We start from the raw sequence: 22,744 nt of genomic DNA, 5'->3' as shown, positions 1-22,744 counted from the left end.
TTGTATTAATATTAATAGCCTGCAAGAATGCGGGGGAGGTGAACTTACAGTATTCAGATACTCCAGTGAACAAGTGATAGACCCCTGGGCTTCTTGGCTTGATTTTTTCTTTCTTTTTTTTTTCTTTGAAGCCACCGAAATCAGAGTGGGGCTTATTGTGCTGCCCTTTGCACGCGAATATGGCTTGCTATTTTGGAAGTACAAATTGTACACTATTATGGATGCATGTTGTGCATACACTTTACATGTGTTGATATGGGCTGCGTTCATGCGAAACTAGAATTGCATTTCTAAACACGTTTAGTCGCTAAACGTGTTTAGTTGCGTTGCGTTCATGCGATTTTTCCATTTAAACACGTTTCAAAACGCTGATCTGAAACGCGGAAAAAAGGGCGTTTTGAATCATGATTCTGCCAGAATCACGATCGCATAAACCGCATGAACGCAACCGTGATTTCAGTCATGATTCTATGACGTCATTGTGCGCTCTGCGCATGCGTGTCTCATGGGGTATCCCACAGCTTCTAGTTCTGTTCGCGCGCTTGTGTACGTCTTATGAATCGTGTGTTTTGGTACCATACTTGCACTTGTTTGTTTACATCAACGCCATACACCGATTCTATGCTACATGTAGTATCTAACGTTAACTGTTTAATATAATAATACATGTAATTACTCTCTGATTGAGTTGATAAAAGTAATGGCTGCAGCGCTGTGTCTATACCAAGGGAAACAATTGGAGAGACGAAGAATTAGGATTATTCTTCGATCTGTTCCTCGATCTGCGGGCAGAGCCTGAATGCCACAGCTTATCGGAAAGTATTCACCGAAATAAAAACGTAAAGGACTCGACTGTACAGTTGGAATAAGGAGGTCTGGCTCGAGTTGCAGAGACGTAGACAAGGTCAAACTGCGCAGTGCGCTGCGCAATGGCAAAGGATGACCTGAGCCAGAATCAGCGTTGCGAAAGCCCGCACGAACGCTCTTCCGCTGAGACCGTGATTTGAAACGCCGTTTTGAATCATGATTCATGTTTGTGATTCTGGCTACAAAATTCGCATGAACGCGGCCGTGTAGAGGATGAAAAAAAAAAACCTTTAGAGCAGCTGTGAGGTACGCTGTACATGTACAGTGTAGGCCCTACATTGTACATGCACGATGTACATGTACATTAATGTATACAGTACACAATGTGCAGATCAAGAAATCTTGTACAGTATTCATTGTCTTATACTTGGAGCATAGTGGCATTCATTCTGCAAGACAGCTAACATTACAGAGCCAGTCAAGCATATCTTTTATTCACTGGATATAGATTTCAAGCAACAATTGATTTCTGTGTAGAGGCACACCATGTATACAAAGTGTACACAACTCCAGCAATAATATAGGCTTATAGCAGGACTACATACTATCCCAATTTTTCTACTGGTCGTACCTGACCATCGGACCAGTAGGTACCCATTTTTGTTGAGCCCACCAGAGGTGAGGGGAGACTAAAGTAAGGGGTCGCCTGCGGCGTCTGTCCGTCCGTCATCCGTCCGTCGTCTGTTCGTAACGCAACAAAAACTTCAACAACTCTTCACTCTGGGCTTCAATTGCAATCAAACTTCGAGGGAAGAGGGGTCATACAAAGTTTCACATTTTACCATATATGAAGGTCACGTCAAGGTCACGTCAAGGTCAAAGCTCACAGGCAGGGGTCAATGAACTTTAGGGCCCAATGTTAAGTTTTTATGGGGTGTTTCTATTATGGGTCATAACTTTTGATCCATAACTCCATTTGTGACTAAACTTGGATGGTAGATGTCCTTTGGGGAGTGGATGGTCACCACAAGGTCAATGGTCACAAGCATTGGTCAACAAACTTTTAGAGCCCAATGTTAAGTTTTTTTATGGCGCATTTCTACATGTATTATGGGTCATAACTTTTGATCCATTGGTCCGTTTGTGACCAAACTTGGATGGTACATATAGATGTCCCTTGGGGAGTGGATGGTCACCACAAGGTCAAAGGTCACAGGCAGGGGTCAACAAACTTTAAGGGCCCAATGTTAAGTTTTTATGGCACATTTCTTTTTTGCCATAAATTTTTACCCTTTTGTATCTCTTTTTATCTGTTATATCTCTTTTTTTTAATCTGTTATATCCCATTCGCGTACAATTTCTTCTACGCGAATGGGCAAGACACATTATGGCACTTGCCTTGTTTGTTATATTTACTGATCCATTCCTGAAAAAGTTACTGGTCCCACAGCTGTACAGTGATTTTTATCAGTCTGGACCATTGGGCCAGTGCCAGTGTGCAGCCTTGCTTTCCAAGATGTATATAGGCAACTGAATCTACTGTAAAAGTGGATATTTTTGCGCGACTAATTTTTCGCGCTTGGCCTGGTAAGAAGAGTTCCGCAGGTTTCTAATTCCGCAGAATCAAGACATCAACTACTGGAACATACTCTATGGTACGCAAAAATATTTGCATGCTTTTATTTTTGCACTAGCTTCTGGTTGCGCGAAATGTGCAAAAATTTCAACAACGCGAAAATGTTAACTGTTACAGTACTCATTGAGAAAATGTACAACTACGAATGTTCAACAGAACAATGGAAATGCACTAATATTATAATGATAGTAGTACAGCGTATTTCCCAACAATTGGATGAGATTAAATCTTACGTACTGCTGGTACTGCTGATATGGCCTGATCTGTAAAGCAAACTATAAAACATTTAACAACCATGATTGGATATGCTCTGAGATTGCATTACTGTTGGTGTACCTTTTTGGCTGATATTTTGCCTTTTCTTTGTTACCCAACTGAAATTGTGTTATCACAGCATTATATTACACATTTCTTATGCATGTCTGTCTGTTCTTTAGAGAACAAATTGACAGTTTCTGCAGGCATATACTATGTATACTAATGTATGTTTTACCTATAATGCATGAAAGCATGCTGAGTCGTTACTACGGCATGAAGTGAATACAGATCTGAAATGGTGAAACATTCTGATAATTGTGAGGGATTACTATCACAGCGTCATCATGATCAACGTACATACAAGCAGATGTACATGTATAACAATGTACACTTCCTCCTAAACAAAGCACTTTTTGATACCGAAAGCCTTTGCTGACTTCCTGACATATTCTCTACTAATGTCCCTTTGTCTCCATACACTAAAGAGAGCCTGATGCTGAGATAGATGTAGTCGATGTCGCCCCCGTCCAGCCGATGCCCTACGACCTCGCAAAGGCCCAGTCCGTCATGAACGAGTGCGAGCGCTACGTGAACTTCGCCCGTACAGACCCGGACGACATTCGCAGTGATGAGGACTGGGAGGACAAACTCTCAAGGTGAGATGGAGTGCCACATCATTCGATGAGAACCGCAACCTACAGTCTGACCTCTCCTATCCAGACATGTCGCGACTGGCCTTCATCCAGATAAAGGGATTTGCCAGATATGGGAGACTCAATGTTTAATACTGTACATGCAGCTGCCTACCCAACGGTACGTAGCTACATGTACATGTATCAATTTTGAGTGAACTGGTCACATCCTCATCAGCTCGTCTGCATTCAGAATTTTCTGATAATTTGCTCAGTGAACAATCACCTGTACAGTGTCCTGATTTTAATGAAAAGTTTTCTGTCCATGTTCTTGCTGTGATTTGGGGATAGTGAATATCTGAATGCATGTAACGTAGATGAAAATTTGATGTGAATGTGATACGTTGGGAATATTATGTAATTCATATGAGTTTGTGCAGGACTTTGTCTGAGTTTGGAATCCCCCTTTTCCCCATAATTATTAGTTAAAAAAAGATAGAAAAACAAGCAAAACAAATCACGGCGAGATAGCGTTTGGATGATAGAGAAAACCAGATACAAATGTAAAGGGATGCCAGATAGGAGAGATTGGACTGTATTGAAAAATTGGTTTGAGTTCATTATTCCAAAGGTTTATTAGTCTGAAAATAAAATAAGGTCTGTTATTCCGAAGGTTCATTAATCTGAAAACAGAATATTTGTAGGATTGGTATTAAAAAGGTGTGCTAATCTTAAAATGAATGAAGGTTTGTCATTCCGAAGGTTAGTTTTGTTTAAAAAATGAAGAAAAAAAGGTTTGCTATTCTGAAGGTTAGTTAATACGAAAACAAAATAAGGTTCATTTGTTCGCAAGTATAAATATTTGATCAATAATGACAATAGCACACTGATTTCTTACGAAGTAGAAATTTTAAGCTTCTTTTGAAGATTGTAATGAGCTTGAAAACTTTTCTGAATGGTGTCATTCGACTGTTGCCCACCAGCCATAACGATGATCATGCTGGCATATTTTATCATCATCACTTAAACCCATTGAGGACGAGTTGTGAGTACACTTGACCAAGTGTCTATTGGAAATGCATGTTGTAGCAAAATCAGTCCATCCTCAACAGGTTAATCACTCTTCATGTTCGGACTGTTTGCCTTTACTTTGCATTTACTTCAGGGCTGGATGGACAACTCAGCAAACCAAGCTTTTCAACAAGATCCTGAAGCACTTCCAGGCAAATCGACTAGCGAGGCTGGCTCATGAAGGGGTATGTTTCACTTTTACATGTACGCTGTAGACTGCAAGGGCATGCCACAATCAAAATCCCCCATTAAAATCTTAATGATGTAATTGAAGGTTTAACGAAGGGTAATTTGTTAAAGTCTTGGAGTATTGTGAGAATCTTAGTGAGTAAATAAGTCACAGTCAGAGCAATGAAGGAAAAGGTACAAAGTACAAAATAGATTGTATTGTCTCAAATGTCTCAAGCTGCTATCATGGAGGCTGTCATTCAGAACACGACACTTAACCACTAGGCCAACAATCATATACATATGAAGAGCTTGCAACCAAAAGGCGCTAAATCCATTCCGGCTACTTTCGAGTAAATTGATGTTTTTTAATTACACATATTACAGCTTGTTTATTCATTAGCTCTATGCTCCTAGTGGAAGAGCCATCACAGTAGGTAATAAAAATGCACATTAAAAAAATCCTGCACACACCATTTATTTTTTATGAATTTTTATATTTCAGATTTTTTCGGATTTAGCGCCTTTTGGAAGAAATCATGGATTTAGCGCCTTTTGGAAGAAATACTTTTGAGTTGTTCAACAACATTGGTATTAGGGAATGTCATTAATGTACAATCCAGGTAAATACTAGAGAACTGCATAAATTTACATCACAGTAGCCACACATACCCACACACACACACACCCACACACACACACACACACCCAAACACACACCCACATACACATACACACACAAATGCACCAAAACACACACACATCAAAATGTGAAATCTTTCCCAGCATGCTGCTTTTAATTTTACTCATAATAGCAGCATACTGTACACCTATTCATTATACATTCCACACATGCAAAATACAACTGCAGCAGCAGCAACAACAATAAAATACTTTGATCTCCTAATGATACTTTGCACTGAATATCATGAAGTCTATACAGAAGGTACAGTGACTCAAGGAAAGTGAGGTCTTGCAGAGATTGTGAAATCATGTTGACTGATAGTATTTACTTCAGGTGAAAATAGAATACAGGTTGTCATGCAGAAATCTGACTGCAACAGACATGAAAACAAATCACTATGATAAGCCCTCACATTGTATGCTTTACCTATTAATACTAAGAAAGCATCGCAAGGCTTTGCTGGAGGCTTTTTGATTTGCACTACCCAAACATCTGTTTAAAAAAAATGTCAATTTGCTAAAACTGTAGTACTTATTAAGAAGGCAACAGATGCACATGAAAGCACATCTGTGGACAAAACTCTTTGTATACATACGTAATTCAACAGCAATAAGGCCTACATCTAGGCATCTGTACTGTGAATCACATTGTCTTTTTTTGTCTTCTTACCATGTTCATTTCTGAAAAGTAAAAATTGAGTCATTTACAGCCAAAACAGGAGGTTTACCGCATGAAATGCATACCATCAAGTCCATGGCAGAATATCTCAACTAGTTAAAGTGCCTGCCCTAGGAATCATAATGTCTTGCCATAAGCTCGAGTCAGAGTTCCGTTCATCATTGGTGGCCACTGTTGCTTCATCCTCATTGCCAGAGATGTCCACAGTATTCAATATCAAGGAAGTCATTCAAAGCAGTGGCCACTTGGTTAGTCCCTCGCCAAATTCCTGTCCACCGCCTAAATGCAAGCAATATCACCTTGATGTTGTTTTCCAGGGATGTTTTCTCCTCCTCTCAGCTTAAGTTCAATGATGTCAAAAACACACAGCCACTTGAAGTACGTTGCACCTACCGGCGTACTCAAGAAAGCTTGATTCAGCATTCAATGAGATTAAGACCACTGTGATGGTTCCGTTGTCTGGTTCAGTACGCATGAGCTCAGAAATGAACGATAAGCTCTGTGATTTCTCGCAATCCTCTGATTCACGAAATCTTGGCCTTTCATGCACTGCTATGAATGCATCCTGTCACCCTCCTGGTATAAGGCATGGTAAGTGTCATCGATGTGCGCTTCTTCTTCTTGCGTATGAGGCAGCGGCAGCTAAATAACGTCCCTCAGTTGTTGTAGCCAAGTTACAGTCTCAGGAGTAGGGTGTGTCAGGTCCATGTTGTCAGGAGGGCGGAGATCAGGGCACTCACTCAAGATGTGTTGAGCAGTCTGTTCTGGTGCACCACACTGGCAGCCTGCTGACGGGCGTAGCCCCCACTGATGCATGGCTGCGTTGAAACGCCCAACTCAGGTTCGAATCCGATTTAATGACACCCACTCCCTCCTTGGGAGGTTTGCTCTTGGGGGGACAGATGTATTGGGCGTGACAACGAGTTGGGCAGGTCGTTGGGTGTCTTGCCAGCTCAGTGACACTTGCTGCTTGCAGATATGCTGTAGGTTGTATGACTTCCAAGGATGATTTGCTATTAACCTGAATTGGGAGAAGAATAAGAGAATTCAATCAAAAGTAATTAATACCGATGGCTTAGAATATCTGTCCACAAGTAGCAAACACAACCTCAAACTTCCAATTTTGATACATTTCTCAATAGCTTCTAGATAGCCATAGTGATTTGGAGCAACACTTACTCTACTAAAAGACCAAAAAGAAAGGGACTAGTTTGATTTACAGATTTTTTAACATAATTTTTAAATGTTTAATACAACCATAAAAAACCCACTAATGCAATCATATCAGGATTATAAGATCCATCAGTGAATATTAGACAGGCTCTAATTCTATCATTACCAGGGCAATGCACCCGTGCTGCATAGACCAACTCGAACAGTTAGAAAAGTAGGTAACCAGGTCATTACCACTGCAACACAGCATAAGCAGTACTGTATAGACTGACTTGAATAGTTACACGCTGTAGATCTACAGAAAACTTAACTGAGAAAATGAGTCAAGGTGACTTCATTTATTGATTACAGTTCCTTCAACAGATAATTAGTGACATACTTGTGAAATGGACCCCACCACTGTCTCTCTATCATCAGTACTAAATAATACGGCAGCTTACCTGTTACATCCCCACCATGTGGTGTTCAATATGGTGCTTTCTTGCACAATACAGGGCTAATACTGAGGAATGTGGCCCCGCCAAACGACACTTTAATATGCATGATTGATACAGCAACAGGACCAGTTTCCACTGCATACAATGTAGCAATACACTTCATTTGGCATACTCGTGAAGTAGGCCCCACCAATGCGTGTCAGTACTAATACTACAGTGCGGCTCGCCTCTTTATACTCGTGAATTCAGCCCCACCGTGTGGCGTTCATCGGTACAAAAGCACAGCGTTGGGGCTTTCTTCCACAGTATAATACTTGTGAATGCGGCCCCACCAAACGGTGTTTACGAGCAATTGATACAGAGGCAGGGCCGATTTCCACAGCATAGTCCTCCCTTTCTCCCGTTTTTTTTTTTTTTTCTTTGCTCTTCATGTTTTATTCTTGGAAAGACTCCCTAATGTCCCTCGACTAATTCAACAGCCAATTCAACTATAAGTACAACCCTAACCTAACCTTAAACCCTAACCCTAACCTAACCTTGCTTAATTGCTAAATGCACGAGTGCAAGCACACTGCTGTGGGGCCGATTTCACGATTTTGCCCTTCATTCTATCCTTGGAAAGACTTCCTCATGACCCTTGATTATTCTTACCATAGGTATACAACCCTACGCTAAACTAACGGCATACTTGTTAAATAGGCCCCACCACTGCATGTCAGTACTGGTTCACAGCGGCTCGCCTGTTTATACACATGCAGCCCTGTTGCTGTAAGTCCACCCTATGTTAGTAACGTTAGTAGTAATTTACCTTGCTTGGCATTGCATCGCCGAAAAGTACCGGTACCCTGTTTATACACACACAGCCCTGTTGCTGTAAGTCCACCGTTAGCCCGACCAGACGCTGTTACGCTATGCGAAAACAGCGTCTGACGAGCGCGGCATGCAGCCTCAAAGTGAGGAACCTCAACACAACTACAAAACTTAGGAAAATGTATACTTTTCTCCTTTAAACAGAATACTTTACTCACGTTAAATGCATGTTTCTATTACAGAAGAATAGTTCGCCACACTGGGTCCATGGAGACCACTTGCGATAAGTCCGTGGAACAAATAAATGACACTTTCTGGCGCAATTCCTGACCGTCGGTACGTCGCGACGTACCATGTACAGCGACTGGGCTGTGTATAGTTAGGCCTGGCGTGAAAGATTGTGTACCGTGTGGACATGCTGGATATGATGATCAATTTCGGTAAGTTTCATTCCGTACATTTGAATACTGATAGCATCAGATGTAGAGTAAATATTGAAAAGTATACTCGTTGAGTTTGAGGTGACAAAAATGATGTTAAGTATCAAAATTCAAAGCTATCGTAATACGATTACGTCGCTCTCCTAGTGGTTGGTGGTCGCGCGCGTACAGCCCTGTCGCGACGTACCATGTACAGCGACTGGGCTGTGTATAGTTAGTCCACCGTATACGTTAGTAGTAGGCCTACTGGTAATTTACCTTGCTTGGTATTGCATCGCCGAAAAGTACCGGTAAATTTACCCTGTTTATACACACGCAGCCCTGTTGCTGTAAATCCACCCTATTAATATCTGGTAGTAGCTACTAGACCACTAGTATAGACTAGGCCTAGTAGTAAATTTACCTTGCTTGGTATTGCATCGTCGAACAGAACCCGTAGATCAAAAGGTTTAATTTACTAAAACATATTATATAGTACTAACATTTAATAGAGCTCTAACGTTAGAGCTCTAACCAGTTACACTACAGCCTTGTACAGCTAGATACAGGTAAACATTTAGCTGGTAGCCAACACGTAGCACGACGAGCCCTGTTTGTGGTGCCGGTGCATGGTGGGGCCCATTTCACGATTTTCCCCAGCAGATTGATCCCAGTGAATGATTAATTATAAAATTTGTAATAAAACCCAAATTTGACATTCTACGTTGCTCATAAATCAACTCAACATGTTCAAAGTAGGTTATGATGCCCATCTCGGTCCCAACACCAAGATGCACATATGGGACTGACTTAATCTGGGCGTCGTACAGATAAGTAAACTCACCTTTCACAGCTGTATTTCCACTGCTTAGCCTTGCATTTCTTCAACACTGCTTCATTTTTCCACTTTTCGTACAACTTTTTAGATCACCGGCAGTCTTGGGTCTTTCATCCATTATGAAACTGTCATGTACTTTCGACTGATAGCCATGGTTCTGTACAGCACTACAGACAACAGTGGTAGTGATCCATGACCGTGAATAATTGCCATTGAACTATGTAGTGCAGTATCGCTGCATGTAATAGTACGTGTTGCATGTTCTCATTGGTCAGAGCACCCCTAGCTGGCGTGCTCTGACCAATCAGAGACCGGAATAGAGAAATTGGATATAGCGCCTTTTGGTTGAAAGCAAAAATGGATTTAGCGCCTTTTGGTTGAAAGCGTGAATTTCATGCTTGATTTTTTCATATTTCCTCAAACAATTTTGATTAAATTTTTAGTGTCTTATGTGCACATGACAAAGATCTGTTCGAATCATGCGAAAGATGGAGTTCGATAAAAATTGGATTTAGCGCCTTTTGGAAGCAAGCTCTTCATATGTGTAAACAGGCACTTCATGTTTCCATTCATTCTGCATTTACCACCAGTATACTTTGTGGCTGTGGTTCAATAGCCATAGAGACTATACCTACTGTTAGTATTAACTTTCAAAAGAAATTATTGACTGCCCGTATTCGGTAACTTTTAAGTTGTTAAGTAAGGAAGGAAACCTTTCTTCTTCTTCCTTTTCCCTTTTTTTTTATGTCACCGCTCAGGAAGGATGCTAGAGGCTCTGTCTAGGGCTTGTCACCCACATGCCACACATCCTGTTTTCATGATATGTAAGAAGCTGTGTAGTAGGCTTTCTTGATATTTGGCCCAGATTTGCTACTTTATACTAGAAGGAGTAGTTGTAGATGTGCTGAGGAGATTAAGGGCAAATCCTCTGTTATGTTCGTGTCAGAGGTTGTTGAATTTTGGCCAAAATGTCATTTTTACACAGAACTTCAGAGAGGAATGTCCAATGGTCATATTATGAAGGTGGAAGCTAAAAAAAAAAGAAAAACTGGGAGACATTTCTTTTGATGACTTGACAACTGTGAAAGTTTTGTCCAAGTGGACAGCAATGTGATGTGTTGTGTAGAAATGCAAAGTGCAAAGATGAATTACAGGTGAATTTGCGAGGTCAGTTGTTGATGTAGAAAGTAGAAAGTTGGTTTTCACACTTTATGCATGTACAGATATCAGATATGAATACCAGTGTGTGCAAGAAATGCCTTAGGAGTACGGCTGACAAGTACAAAATGTGTACTAAGTGTATGGCAAGCACTTACAAGTGCATGGGGACCTTGCAGAAATGAGAATGTGTTGAACTTTGGTTTATTTTGTTTTTACACAAGATTTTATGGAAAAGGTGATAAAACAAATGATACATTGTATCTCAACTTTCAGGATTTCAAGCAACTTGTCGAGCATTCAAATACAATTGTAAAGCACATTTGTTCTGCAGGAGAATTACAATTGTATGTGGTAAACTTTGTGTGTGTGTTTGTTGTTATTGGTTACCTTGGAAGTACAACTTTCAGGATTTCAAGCAACTGGTCAAGCATTCAAATACAATTGTAAAGCACATTTGATCTGCAGGAGAATTACAATAATTGTATGTGGTAAACTTTGTGTGTGTATTTGTTGTTATTGGTTACCTTGGAAGTGCAACTTTCAGGATTTCAAGCAACTGGTCAAGCATTTATACAATTGTAAAGCACATTTGTTCTGCAGAAGAATTACAATTGTATGTGGTAAACTTTGTGTGTGTGTTTGTTGTTATTGGTTACCTTGGAGTACAACTTTCAGGATTTCAAGCAACTGGTAAAGCATTCAAATACAATTGTAAAGCACATTTGATCTGCAGGAGAATTACAATAATTGTATAAGTGTGGTAAACTTTGTGTGTGTGTTTGTTGTTATTGGTTACCTTGGAAGTACAACTTTCAGGAATTCAAGCAACTGGTCAAGCATTCAAATACAATTGTAAAGCACATTTGTTCTGCAGGAGAATTACAATTGTATGTGGTAAACTGTGTGTGTGTGTGTGTGTGTGTGTGTGTGTGTTTGTTGTTATTGGTTACCTTGGAAACAGAACTGCTCTTGTGGTAGTGTCGTGGTAGTGGTGCAATTTCTACCAAAGTGCAGGGGAATTCCCTGTGTATTCACAGTTTGTGTCCATTCTTCTGGGAAAAGTGTCCACATTTCCTTTTGTGATCTGTCTCTCATCCATGACCATCAAAGAGTAGGTTTTGTGGGATGATGCAACTGGTGTTGCATATTTGTAAATTCCCCTGTCACTCTGCAGCATTGTCCTATTGGGATAAACTACGCTCACCTACAAAAGGCTGTTTGATTGGTCCATTGCTACAACTGTATCTATGTAAAGTTTGTGGAACAAACTTTCTCCAGTTCTTACATGTAGCTGACATGATGAAATTTGACACACATATTAGTCTGTGCCATAATTGATCCCTTTACAGAAAAAGTGTCATATAATTTATGTATTGTTTAGTTAAAAGTGTCACTTGATTGTTTGTTTGTTTTTTATGGTTGCCATAGCAATGCTTTAACATGTGACTGAAACAATTATTTTGAGAACAAATCAAAGGGCACTGTTCGATCAGAATACTGTGTAAACATGATTTTGATTGAACAATGTACTGTAATTCCTTGATCTTTCTCATACAGATACAGTGTAGATTCTGCCATATCTTATCACAAAAGCTACATTGTAGTCATAGCATTGCTTGTAACAGTTACAAATTTGTACATGTACATGTAGTTAAAGATTAATAGACATAGCCTACAATGTAGTACAATGTGTGACATATTTGGTCTTCATTCCTCTTTTTATGTACATTGTATGCTCCCTTTCAGATATCATCTCTATAGGCCAAGTCAAATACACTGCATTGTGAGCAAACTGAGATAATGCTTTCACTGTAGAACATCTCGCAGTATGTGAGAGGATCAGAAAATTTTGATTCATGTCCAGTTTTATTGTAATATATGATGTATGCATGGTTTGTACACCTATGCATGCATGTGGGGGGGGGGGGGGAGGGGCTGGGGTACAAATTCTAGTAATGCAGCATGGAGAAGATCAAGAAGTTGAGAAGTTGAATCAGACATGAAAATGCCTTCCTAGTTACAATGTAGATTTGAGTAATTAAGTACTTTTGATAGAGAAATCTCCTGAACTGAGAGAGGTGAAGCCAATTTGTTGGCTGTGTATTTGTTTTGTTTTTGGTTATTTTTAAGGTGTAGTAACAAACCCTTTTTTTTTTTGTCAATAACAGTTACCCAACGAGCCAGTCAAGAGAAGAATACACGTAGACAAGTGTGCAAAGCTGGTAAGGCGTACACTGGCATCAGTAGGATGGGTAAGTTGTTGTGTTTCTGTTGCTTCGTGTAATGCAGTTGTAGCAGGCATTGTCTTCTTTTCCCCTAATATGCATTTGTATGGGAATTTCTATTCGTATGTCATGTGACTGATGTTTTATGGCTGTGGCACTATAGGAGAAATGGAGAACATGCTGTAAGCCTGTACACAGACCATACTACAGGAAAAAAAAATCTTACAATTCAAACAAGGCAAAAATGTAGATACTATATAAGCCATAGTTAGCAAGGTGTTGCTGTTGTTTATTTGTTGTTGGTGTTGTTGTTCTTGTTGTTTTTTTTTTTTGCAAGACTGACTTCCCAACCATTTTGAAAGTTAGTGAGTGGTTGAATTCCCATTTGTGGAGTTTTTATCACACACCTTGTTCATGTACTGTGTGCTGGGTACCAGTATGTGTGTGCATGACATCACATTCATGTTGGGATGAGAGTTGATATAGTTTTTTACTCATTCTTAAATTCACAAATTGCACCCAACTCATGAAATTCAAGAAACATACATGTATGGCCTATACAGTATAATACAACAGGGATGAAAGTATTTTTTATTATAGAGAATGACCAGGCCCTTTGGTATTTTCATATCATGATTGATCTGGTCTGACAACCTCACTATTAAAATGCTTGTGTTTTGATGGCAGTGTTGCCTGAAATGAATCAACTACTGCACCATGTGCAATATGCACTCACCATTGAATACAATGTACATTGCATACCCATAACTTGTTAAATGAATGACAACGACAACGTTGCTTTTGCACATAGGACCCCAAGTTGACCCAGTGGTTGCATGGTGTACTGGTAGCCAACCTCAGCTCTTCACTGCTAGCCATATATCTTGATGTCCTACAGAGCTTGAAATCAAAGGTCAGTCTTAGTCACTGTAATATTCTTTAATATGCAGTGTTATCCATGTGTACTTTTTACACACACAAAGATAATGTAGATTTGTTGTAGAGTATCCATCTTGAATAAGAGATCTTTGCTTGTATTTCAAAATGTGATCAAACCATTGATATGATTTTGAATGATTCACATTGAACATGATGAAGACCTTCTTAAAGTGATGATGAGACTGACAATGGATGTGATGTCAGTAAATGATGATAATGGTGAAAAGTGGAGTAGATCATGATGTTGATGATTATACCACTGATGATAAAAGGGATTGTATAGTTCTGGTTGAGATTAGGGTTGAGTTTTTAGCTCACCTGAGCCGAAGGCTCAAGTGAGCTATTGCGATCGCTCTTCGTCCGGTGTCCGTCGTGCATCGTGCATAAACTTTTTACATTTTCATCTTCTTCTTGAAAACCCCAAGACCAATTTTCACCAAACCCCTAGGGGGTTAGGATCTCAATTTGTTAAAATGGGCACCATGCCCCACCCAGGGGGCCCCCAAGGGGCCCTGAACCCCCCCCCCCCCCAAATTAAGGAATCTTTAAAAATCTTCTTCTCTAGAACCAGAAAGCTAAATTAATACTATGAGAGTTAGTACATTGATGACTGTAGTTTCAAGTTTGTTTATGGCAGAATCAGGGGTGCCCCCCCCCCCCTTGGGACCCGGGGGGGGGGGGGGGGGGGGTGGGTGGGGAGGGATCCTAATGGGGCCCAAATGGTATATTTTCATCTTCTTCTTGAGAGCTTGAGGCACCGTGTCCCACCTGGAGGGACCCAAGGGACCCAAACCTACCAAAATTAAAGAATCTGTAAAAATCTTCTCTAGAATCAGAAGTGATAGAGCTAAGTTCATACTATGAGTTAGTACATTTAATGACTGTAGTTTTAAAAAAAAGGTTGTTCATGGCGGATCCAGGGGTGCCCCCTTGTGGGCAGGGGGGAGGGGTGGGGAGGTCCAAATTGGGGCCTAATTTGTACATTTTTCATCTTCTTCTTGAAAACCTCATTATGGATGTTCACCAAACTTGTGAGGAAGCATCCCTAGGGGGTTAGGATCTTAATTTGTTAATATGGGCACCATGCTCCTGCCACCCTCCCCCCATCCCCCAAATTAAGGAATCTTAAAAAAAGTGTTCTTGTCTAGAACCAGAAGTGGTAGAGCTAAAACTGATATTGTGAGGGGGGGGGGGGGTCTGAATTTGGACCCTAATTGTTCATGTTCATCTTCTACTTGAGAATGCCTGTTCAAATTTTGGTAGAGCTGTGTGTAACTTAGATTAGTGACTGCGTTAAAGGTGAACTTTCGATACTCAGGTGAGCGCTAGACCCGCGAGTCTCTTGGGTCTTTTTTCACCAAATAAACTTTTAATTCCTCTTAGAATGGTACGCTCTATAATTTTTCATATATGTGGTTTATAATTATCTTGCAAAAAGTTAAAACCTCAATCCCCAACCCAATCAAAGCTACACTGTACATTTCATGCCTTTAATGTGGCCATTGTGTATAGTATATCATGTAGATGACAAGTAGCTTGATAAGATGATGATTTTTGTACGAACAAAAATCAGTCATATCATACTGTATGGTGTAATCTGTCCCAAGACTGGAAGAGAACAAAGTGATTGATGTATTTGAGAGAAGTCCACCTTCACACATTGTCTTCTCCCTGTGTAGGTAAGAGGGGGAATGAAATGACAATTAGTTAGAAGTTAGTCTGAAAGAAAAAGTAAGATTTCATAAGCACAGCAATGAAAATTAAATCAGAATAGGATTGAGATTAGGAAAGTTATGACATTGTGAAGTTTTGCAAATTTTTGCCCTATAGTTCTTGAACAGTTGATACAAATATGCAAATGAGTAAGCAGATGATGATATCAACTCATTTTTTTTTTTTTTTATTATATCTTGTAAAAAAAATGATGAAAATTAACTTTTTCTGTGCTAGGAATGTGTGAGACAATGTAATTCTTGGCTGAATATGGTCAAAGTTATGACTGTTCAGATATATCAGAATTTGATACTGGGACATCAATATATTTGAACAAAAAGACAGGAAATTTCAATGTTTTGTGTACAAACTATATGGCCAGTTATGATGTGATGACATCATTAACTCGCTCATTTGTACAATCGTGTTGATCGTTCAAGAAGTATTTTCCTGAAAATGAGCAAAACTATACAACTTCATAACTTTTGTCATTTTTATCCAATTTTGCCCTTTCTTTTCAGACTGACTTTTTAAATGTTCCAAAATTGACATCCATGTATCCTTTATTGACCTCCATTCCACTCTTGTTTTAAATCAATGCAGGTACCAGCTCTGATCGACAAGATGATTCACCCATCCACCACCGGCCGGGGGAACACCACAAGCTCTGAGGCCCTGTCACTCCTGCTGAAGAGACCCTGGGATCCTGCGATTGGTCTCCAAAGCTTCCACAAACCAGTAAGGCAGGGGCAATATTCACACGCCTGGGAGGGTTTGAAAAGTCACTCATGTAGCATGATCAGTGTATTAAGAATGGTACAGTGGCCGAACTAGGCTGGGAAACACAAATCTTGCAAATTGCATATGGCAATCCAAGGAAATAGAGTTTACACGTATGAGAAGCTTCACTTTTCATATGTATCTGTTGTGTGTGTATATATATATACACCCAAACACACTTGGATGTGCATTTACATCTGTATGTGTGTGCTTGCATTAATTTCACTGAGGGCTAACATTGCTTAAATGCATCTGATAGCTGTTTTTTTCTTTGCATTTGGAAATATAGTGTAAACTTAACAGGTAAACAGTGATAAAATATTATGTAGACCAGGCTCCAGACTTCAGGCTGTGCATGAGCACTTTTGGACACATTTTCCATTATATTTGGTGATTCATAGTCACTGCATACTCAGTGTTATGAAAACCATCTTTCATTTTTTTTTTCTTTTTCTTTTCCTGGGAGATCTTTGGTTTTTGAGAAAATGTCAAGTACTTTGTGTGATTTTTCATAATATATTTGGTGATTCATACTTATTCACGGTAAGCCATTATCATCATAAAGAAAATTTTCAGCCTGTTCACAAGTGTATCTCATTTAAAATGTATTCCAGTTAACAGCGCATGGTACTTGAATTTATCAAGATGTTTGCTTGCTTTTTCATGTTTCTTTTGAAATACAATAATCATTCTCTTCATTAAGGGCTGATTTCACGGAGCACGCAAATGATTTGTGAAGGACGTGAATGGCAAAATCAAACATTCATATTTTAGTCTGCAAAGGATCGCGAAATGAATGTGGGGGTTCGGAAGCATTGTCGATTGTTCGCAGATGTCATTTTTACTTTGGCAAGAACTTCAAACAATTCTGAAATTTTTTACGAACCTTTTCTGCACACTGGGTCATGATTTGCTTGTGATTTGTTCTCAAAAATGTCGTTAAAGTCTCCTCATATGCACAAGACCTTCGCAAGATGTGTGCGATGGTTGCAAAATCTTCATGAAACCCCAAACATACCCCGAAATCTTGAAATCCACGAAGTTCTTCCTATCATTTTACGACATAAACAGCAAACTGTTTGCATACCTTTTGAGACATTCTCATGAACGTTTGACGCATGTTTGGGAGCAAATCCGCACCCTTGATGTATGACCTCTTTTAAGCTCTGCGTTTTCCTACAAATCAAAATTGTAGCATAAATCCACATATCAAACAGCTATATTGTAACAAAGATTTTAAAAAACCTGCCAAGAGAATGAAATGTTTGTTATAAATATCACAGAATACTCATAAAATGTTTGTTATGAATATCACAGAATACTCATAAAATGACTCTAAAGTATGCCAAAATTAATTATTTGAAACTTTAGATAATGTTTTGGGAACCCACAAAAATCAAATGCTTATGGGGATAGGTCCTCAACTGTCGGCACACACACACACACACACACACACACACACACACACACACACAACAGAGAATTGAAAGACAGCTGTCATCTCTCCTTGAAAACATTTCTCCCATGATCATTGAAAAATTTCCATTGTTAGCATTTCCGTTGCATGTTCTTCGTGTACATAACTGGCTGTACTTTTATAGATATCGTACACACAGCATTCGCACAAACTACGCAAGAATGGTTTTTAGCATCACTGTCAGAACACATTCAGAGAAAAAGGTTTCCGAATGTTGGATTTTGCCTTTCGTGTCCTTCGCAAATCGTTCGCGTGCTCTGTGAAATCACCTTTTTACCAGGAAGCTTTCCCTCACTGATCCATTGATAGACAGATAGATAGATAAATGAATCATATTTCATTGAGATATTCATGTCTCACAGTCATAAGACTGAATAGAACAAAAAATATGTTGTAAAAAAGACAACAATGGTTACAAAAACAAGTATTAACATGAGAGAAAGACTAAAGTATACACACATAGATAAAGCAAGACCTTATCCCAGAGGATACTGATGGGGCAAGTCATAAAAGGTTCCCTAACATTTTGCTAGGGTACCGTTTGATATGATGTATTTAAATACTGATAATTCAATACTGATGTTTTGATATTTTAAAGATAATATAAAGTTTTGGTACCTCAAAAGTTTCCCTGAATTTCCTTGTCTTAGTTTGTGTTTCAGGTTAAAGTACCTTTCATATAACTAACACTGTGAGACTTACTCGCCCCAAAGTGCTCTCATGTCTTAGTAATCATGCAATAATGGTTTCGTACCAGAGCCACCGCCGTACGGCGGCGAGGTAGTACATGTATTGTACGAAACCATTATTGCATGACAACTGCGACCAGCAGCGTGCAGCCCCATACGCATAGCTACTGTAACTGTGACCAGCAGCCCCATACGCATAGCTAAATGGGGCTTCGCATTGTAGCATTCAGCATCATGACAGATTTAGTATCGCGGGTAAATATCAACTTAAAATCCAAAAATTTCTTCAATTTGAAGACTTACCAGTTAAGTTGAAGTATTGAAAACAGGCTTCTGGCAACGTTTGGTTTTGCCAATAGTCCCTTTCTGTTCGAATTGATGACTGAATGTGACTCGGTCGAGAGGACCTTGGGAGAGCTACACTGAATTGACGGCCAGCGCATACGCACACAAACATCTTATCCGTTCATGGATTTGAAATTTGTGCGCATGTGATGTGTGCCAATGCGCTGGCCGTAGTATTCAGTGTATGTAGCTCTCCCAAGGTCCTCTCGACCGAGTCAAATTCAGTCATCAATTCGAACAGAAAGGGACTATTGGCAAAACCAAACATTGCCTGAAGCCTGTTTTCAATACTTCAACTTAATTGGTAAGTCTTCAAATTGAAGAAATTTTTGGATTTTAAGTTGATATTTACCCGCGATACTAAATCTTTCATGATCCTGAATACTACAATGCGAAGCCCCATTATGCTATGCGTATTGGGCTGCTGGTCGCAGTTAATTGCATGATTACTAAGACATGAGAGCACTTTGGGGCGAGTAAGTCTCACAGTGTTAGTTATATGAAAGGTACTTTAACCTAAAACACAAACTAAGACAAGGAAATTCAGGGAAACTTTTGAGGTACCAAAACTTTATATTATCTTAAATATGGACATTTTGATATATTGAAATATTGATATTCTAAACTATTTGATCTTCAAACAGAAGAAGTTGCCAGGAGCTCCCATCCTCCTCATAGCTCCGAGCGGCCCCACCCACCCCACCATGCCCCCATCACGCCGCCTCAGGTACTGGAACTCGCAGCTAGGCAACCTGGGGAAGGTGGTGCCTGTGTCGGTCCACGCCCCCGAAGGAGGGGCGGGGATCACCGCTGCACTGTGTCTGGAGCATATGATTGGAGCCGTCCGCACCAAGGTGTCTGAGGTAACGAAGGAATTAAAATTGATATAGCATATACGTGTATTTTGTCGCAGTGGGCACAGCAGTGATAAACTAGAAATGTCGCTATGGCAACTGATGCCTCCGCCATAATGCATGATTCTCCCAATAGGTGTATACTGTATACGCTATAATTTTCGTGTACATAAATTTTCGCGAATTGCCGCTGTCACACATTTTCGCGAGTGGTTAAATTCGCGATTGGGAGACCAGAGAAAATATGAAGTGGCAAAGAAAGTGTGAATTTTCAACTTACTAGCAAATAAGAATGATACTAGTTATACACTGCATGAACAAAAACTTACCAAAAACTGCGAACTAGTAAGTTAGAATTCAACATCTTTGAAGTGGTTAAGTCCATCGCGCTAGATTTCTGACGAGTGGTACGAGGGGTACGAGTAAATTCAACGGCAACCAGCTGGAGCATACAAAGCCCCAGCCACTACAGTTGACATACAGTACTTGTAAAGACGTAGCGACATGCAAATGCAAGCGCTAGTACTAGTACAGGTAATCAAGGGTGACACGCCGCGCGTTTGTAATGTTGTGGCGCAATGAAAAAAAAACAAAAGAAAGTGGATTTTCTCACAGAAATAGTATTGCGCCGTCTACTGTTTGGAACACTATAGCATGCATACCATGCACTGATCGTTAATGCATAATGTCAAAGTTTTACTCGAAATTTTCTTCATGGATTAGAGATCAGTGTAGAGTTATAGGTACTGTCATAAATACTATGAAAATTTTCAACATCCACAAATGATATTTGTATGTATATTTAACTAAGATAGATAAAGATGTAAAATAATTTGTATGAACTTACTAATGTGAAATGATGATTACAAAATGCTACCGATGAAATCTTGAATAGAATGACAAAATACTCGTAGTGGTAGATCCTGCCCGGAGCGCCAAATCATGATGGATTTCCACAATTGATACTACAGTACATACTAGTCCTCACAAAAGTTATGAAAATAAAGTCACAGTGAGTTAAAGTTTAACACCGCATGCAAACGATGAATTCATGAAGTTGAACGCCTCAAAGATAATTGTAACTGTAGAACGGTAACTTTGCAAAGTCAAACATATTTACAGAACCCCGATGGAGAACGGTTTAGTTCTCCCAGTCTCCCTTAGCATCGGAGTCGTCCATTGCAGGAACGGGAGCATTCCTAGCTTGGATAACGGCATTGGTGATTCCGGTTACTTCCCATCCTTTGGTGATGATCTCCCTGTCATGCCGTAGGACGTCATGGACGGCCATGAGCCACTTGGCGTGCACTGGCTTCAACACAGATGTGCAGAGGTCAATGTCTTTCGCAATGTCTCCGATCGCTTTACCATCTTCAAGTCCAACAGCTACCATTTCTGCGTACCATTCGTTGAACTGAGAATTCAGTTCTTTCTTGTAACAGTTGTTACGCGCGCGCTGGGTGGGCCGCGCGGGCTGATGCCAGTCAAGCTGGCTTCGCATGACCAGTTCGTGTCTTGGGTGTATTCCAATCATCGAAAGGGATAAAATTATATTCTGTGTACTAGTAGTTGAAAATGTGGTGAAATATAATTTAATGAAAAAGAAATATAAGAAGAACAATATCTGTACAAATAATTATCATGACATGTTTAGACGACCCACATACTGAATGTTCTCCGGTTACGAGTACTGAGTAATACTAGTAAGTTTTCTACCCCCTTGCGATAATGGATTGGCTCTACAGCATTCGTAAGTAGACGTGGATTAGCTATAGCCCGACCAGACGCTGTACGCTGTGCGAATGCTACTTACAGTGACTGGGCTGTGTATACAGTACAGGTAGTTAGACGTGGACGTGCTTTATGTACGTACACAAGCTTAGCCAGTATGGTCTGTTCGGTAAGCCGTGACATGGTACCGGTATACTAGTACTGAAATGTTCGTATCATCAAGGCAAGGGATTCATTTTGGAAGGTAATATTTTCGCGTGTTGTTAATTTCGCGAATAGCTCCCGACTCGCGAAATTCGCGAAAATAAAACCCACGCGAAATATATAGCGTATACAGTAGTACAATGTCTTCACAATGTGTGATGACAGTTTCACATAACTGGCAAAATATTGAAATGACAGGTTTGTCAGAAATATCTTGAATGTTCACTTTCCTTGAACTAGGTTTGCTATAATTGTCTATGAAAGAGTTCAGGTACATGTATTTGGGGAATTGAGGATTTTTACTTAAAGGTCCAGTTTACCTTTGGGAGCAGTGATTTTAAAAATGTTCAAGATATCACATTTGATGCATATGTGTAGGTCTGTTGTATCACAAAACGACCTACCATATAAAATTTTTGCAACAAAGCCTAAAATATAAGGAGATATCAGTATTTTTCTCAATAAACCGTAACTGTAGATGGTTTAATCTGGATTATAACTATTGTTTAAATTTTGTGTATTTAACAATACTTAGCATCGATTATACGGATTCAGTTTTTTACAGTGGTTGTTTCTATCCCTAACTCGCATTTCAGAACTAGTTTAAAGCACTAATGCTGGGTTTTTGTTTCATCTGCAAATGGTAAACTATGCCTTTAACTTCTGACTGACCCTTTTATAAGTTTATGCATTGAGTAATTTTAAAGGTATGAAGAAAGAGTGTAATAACAGTGCCAAATAGATTTTTTTTTTTATGCCTCCCCACAAAGTGGTGCCGGAGGCATTATGTTTTCGGGTTGTCCGTCCGTCCGTCCTTCCGTCCGTAATGAATTTTGTGGACAGCGTAACTAAAAAACCTTTTGAGGTATCCTAATGAAACCTGGCATGTATGTGTATTAGGGGGTGAAGTTGTGCCTATCAACTGTTGGGTGCACATGCTCAAGGTCAAAGGTCAAAAGGTCAAGGTCAAATGCTTAAAATTTCACTATTTCCCCCATATCTATGCAATGCCTG

General features: G+C 39.7%; 1 protein-coding gene across 1 annotated transcript in view; it reads left to right on the top strand.

Moving 5' to 3' along the window:
- LOC140241574 (uncharacterized) overlaps window positions 1–22,744 on the top strand; it is a 53,531-nt gene that overhangs the window by 12,389 nt on the left and 18,398 nt on the right. The window contains exons 3-8 of the mRNA XM_072321309.1: window positions 3,187–3,357; window positions 4,499–4,589; window positions 12,942–13,025; window positions 13,810–13,911; window positions 16,254–16,388; window positions 19,586–19,804. Coding sequence (XP_072177410.1) covers window positions 3,187–3,357; window positions 4,499–4,589; window positions 12,942–13,025; window positions 13,810–13,911; window positions 16,254–16,388; window positions 19,586–19,804 — 802 coding nt within the window. The remainder of the gene's footprint in view (window positions 1–3,186; window positions 3,358–4,498; window positions 4,590–12,941; window positions 13,026–13,809; window positions 13,912–16,253; window positions 16,389–19,585; window positions 19,805–22,744) is intronic.

This window comes from Diadema setosum, chromosome 18 (genome assembly GCF_964275005.1).
Source record: "Diadema setosum chromosome 18, eeDiaSeto1, whole genome shotgun sequence".
Lineage (NCBI taxonomy): Eukaryota > Metazoa > Echinodermata > Echinoidea > Diadematoida > Diadematidae > Diadema > Diadema setosum.
This window is presented reverse-complemented; position numbering and strand designations above follow the sequence as displayed.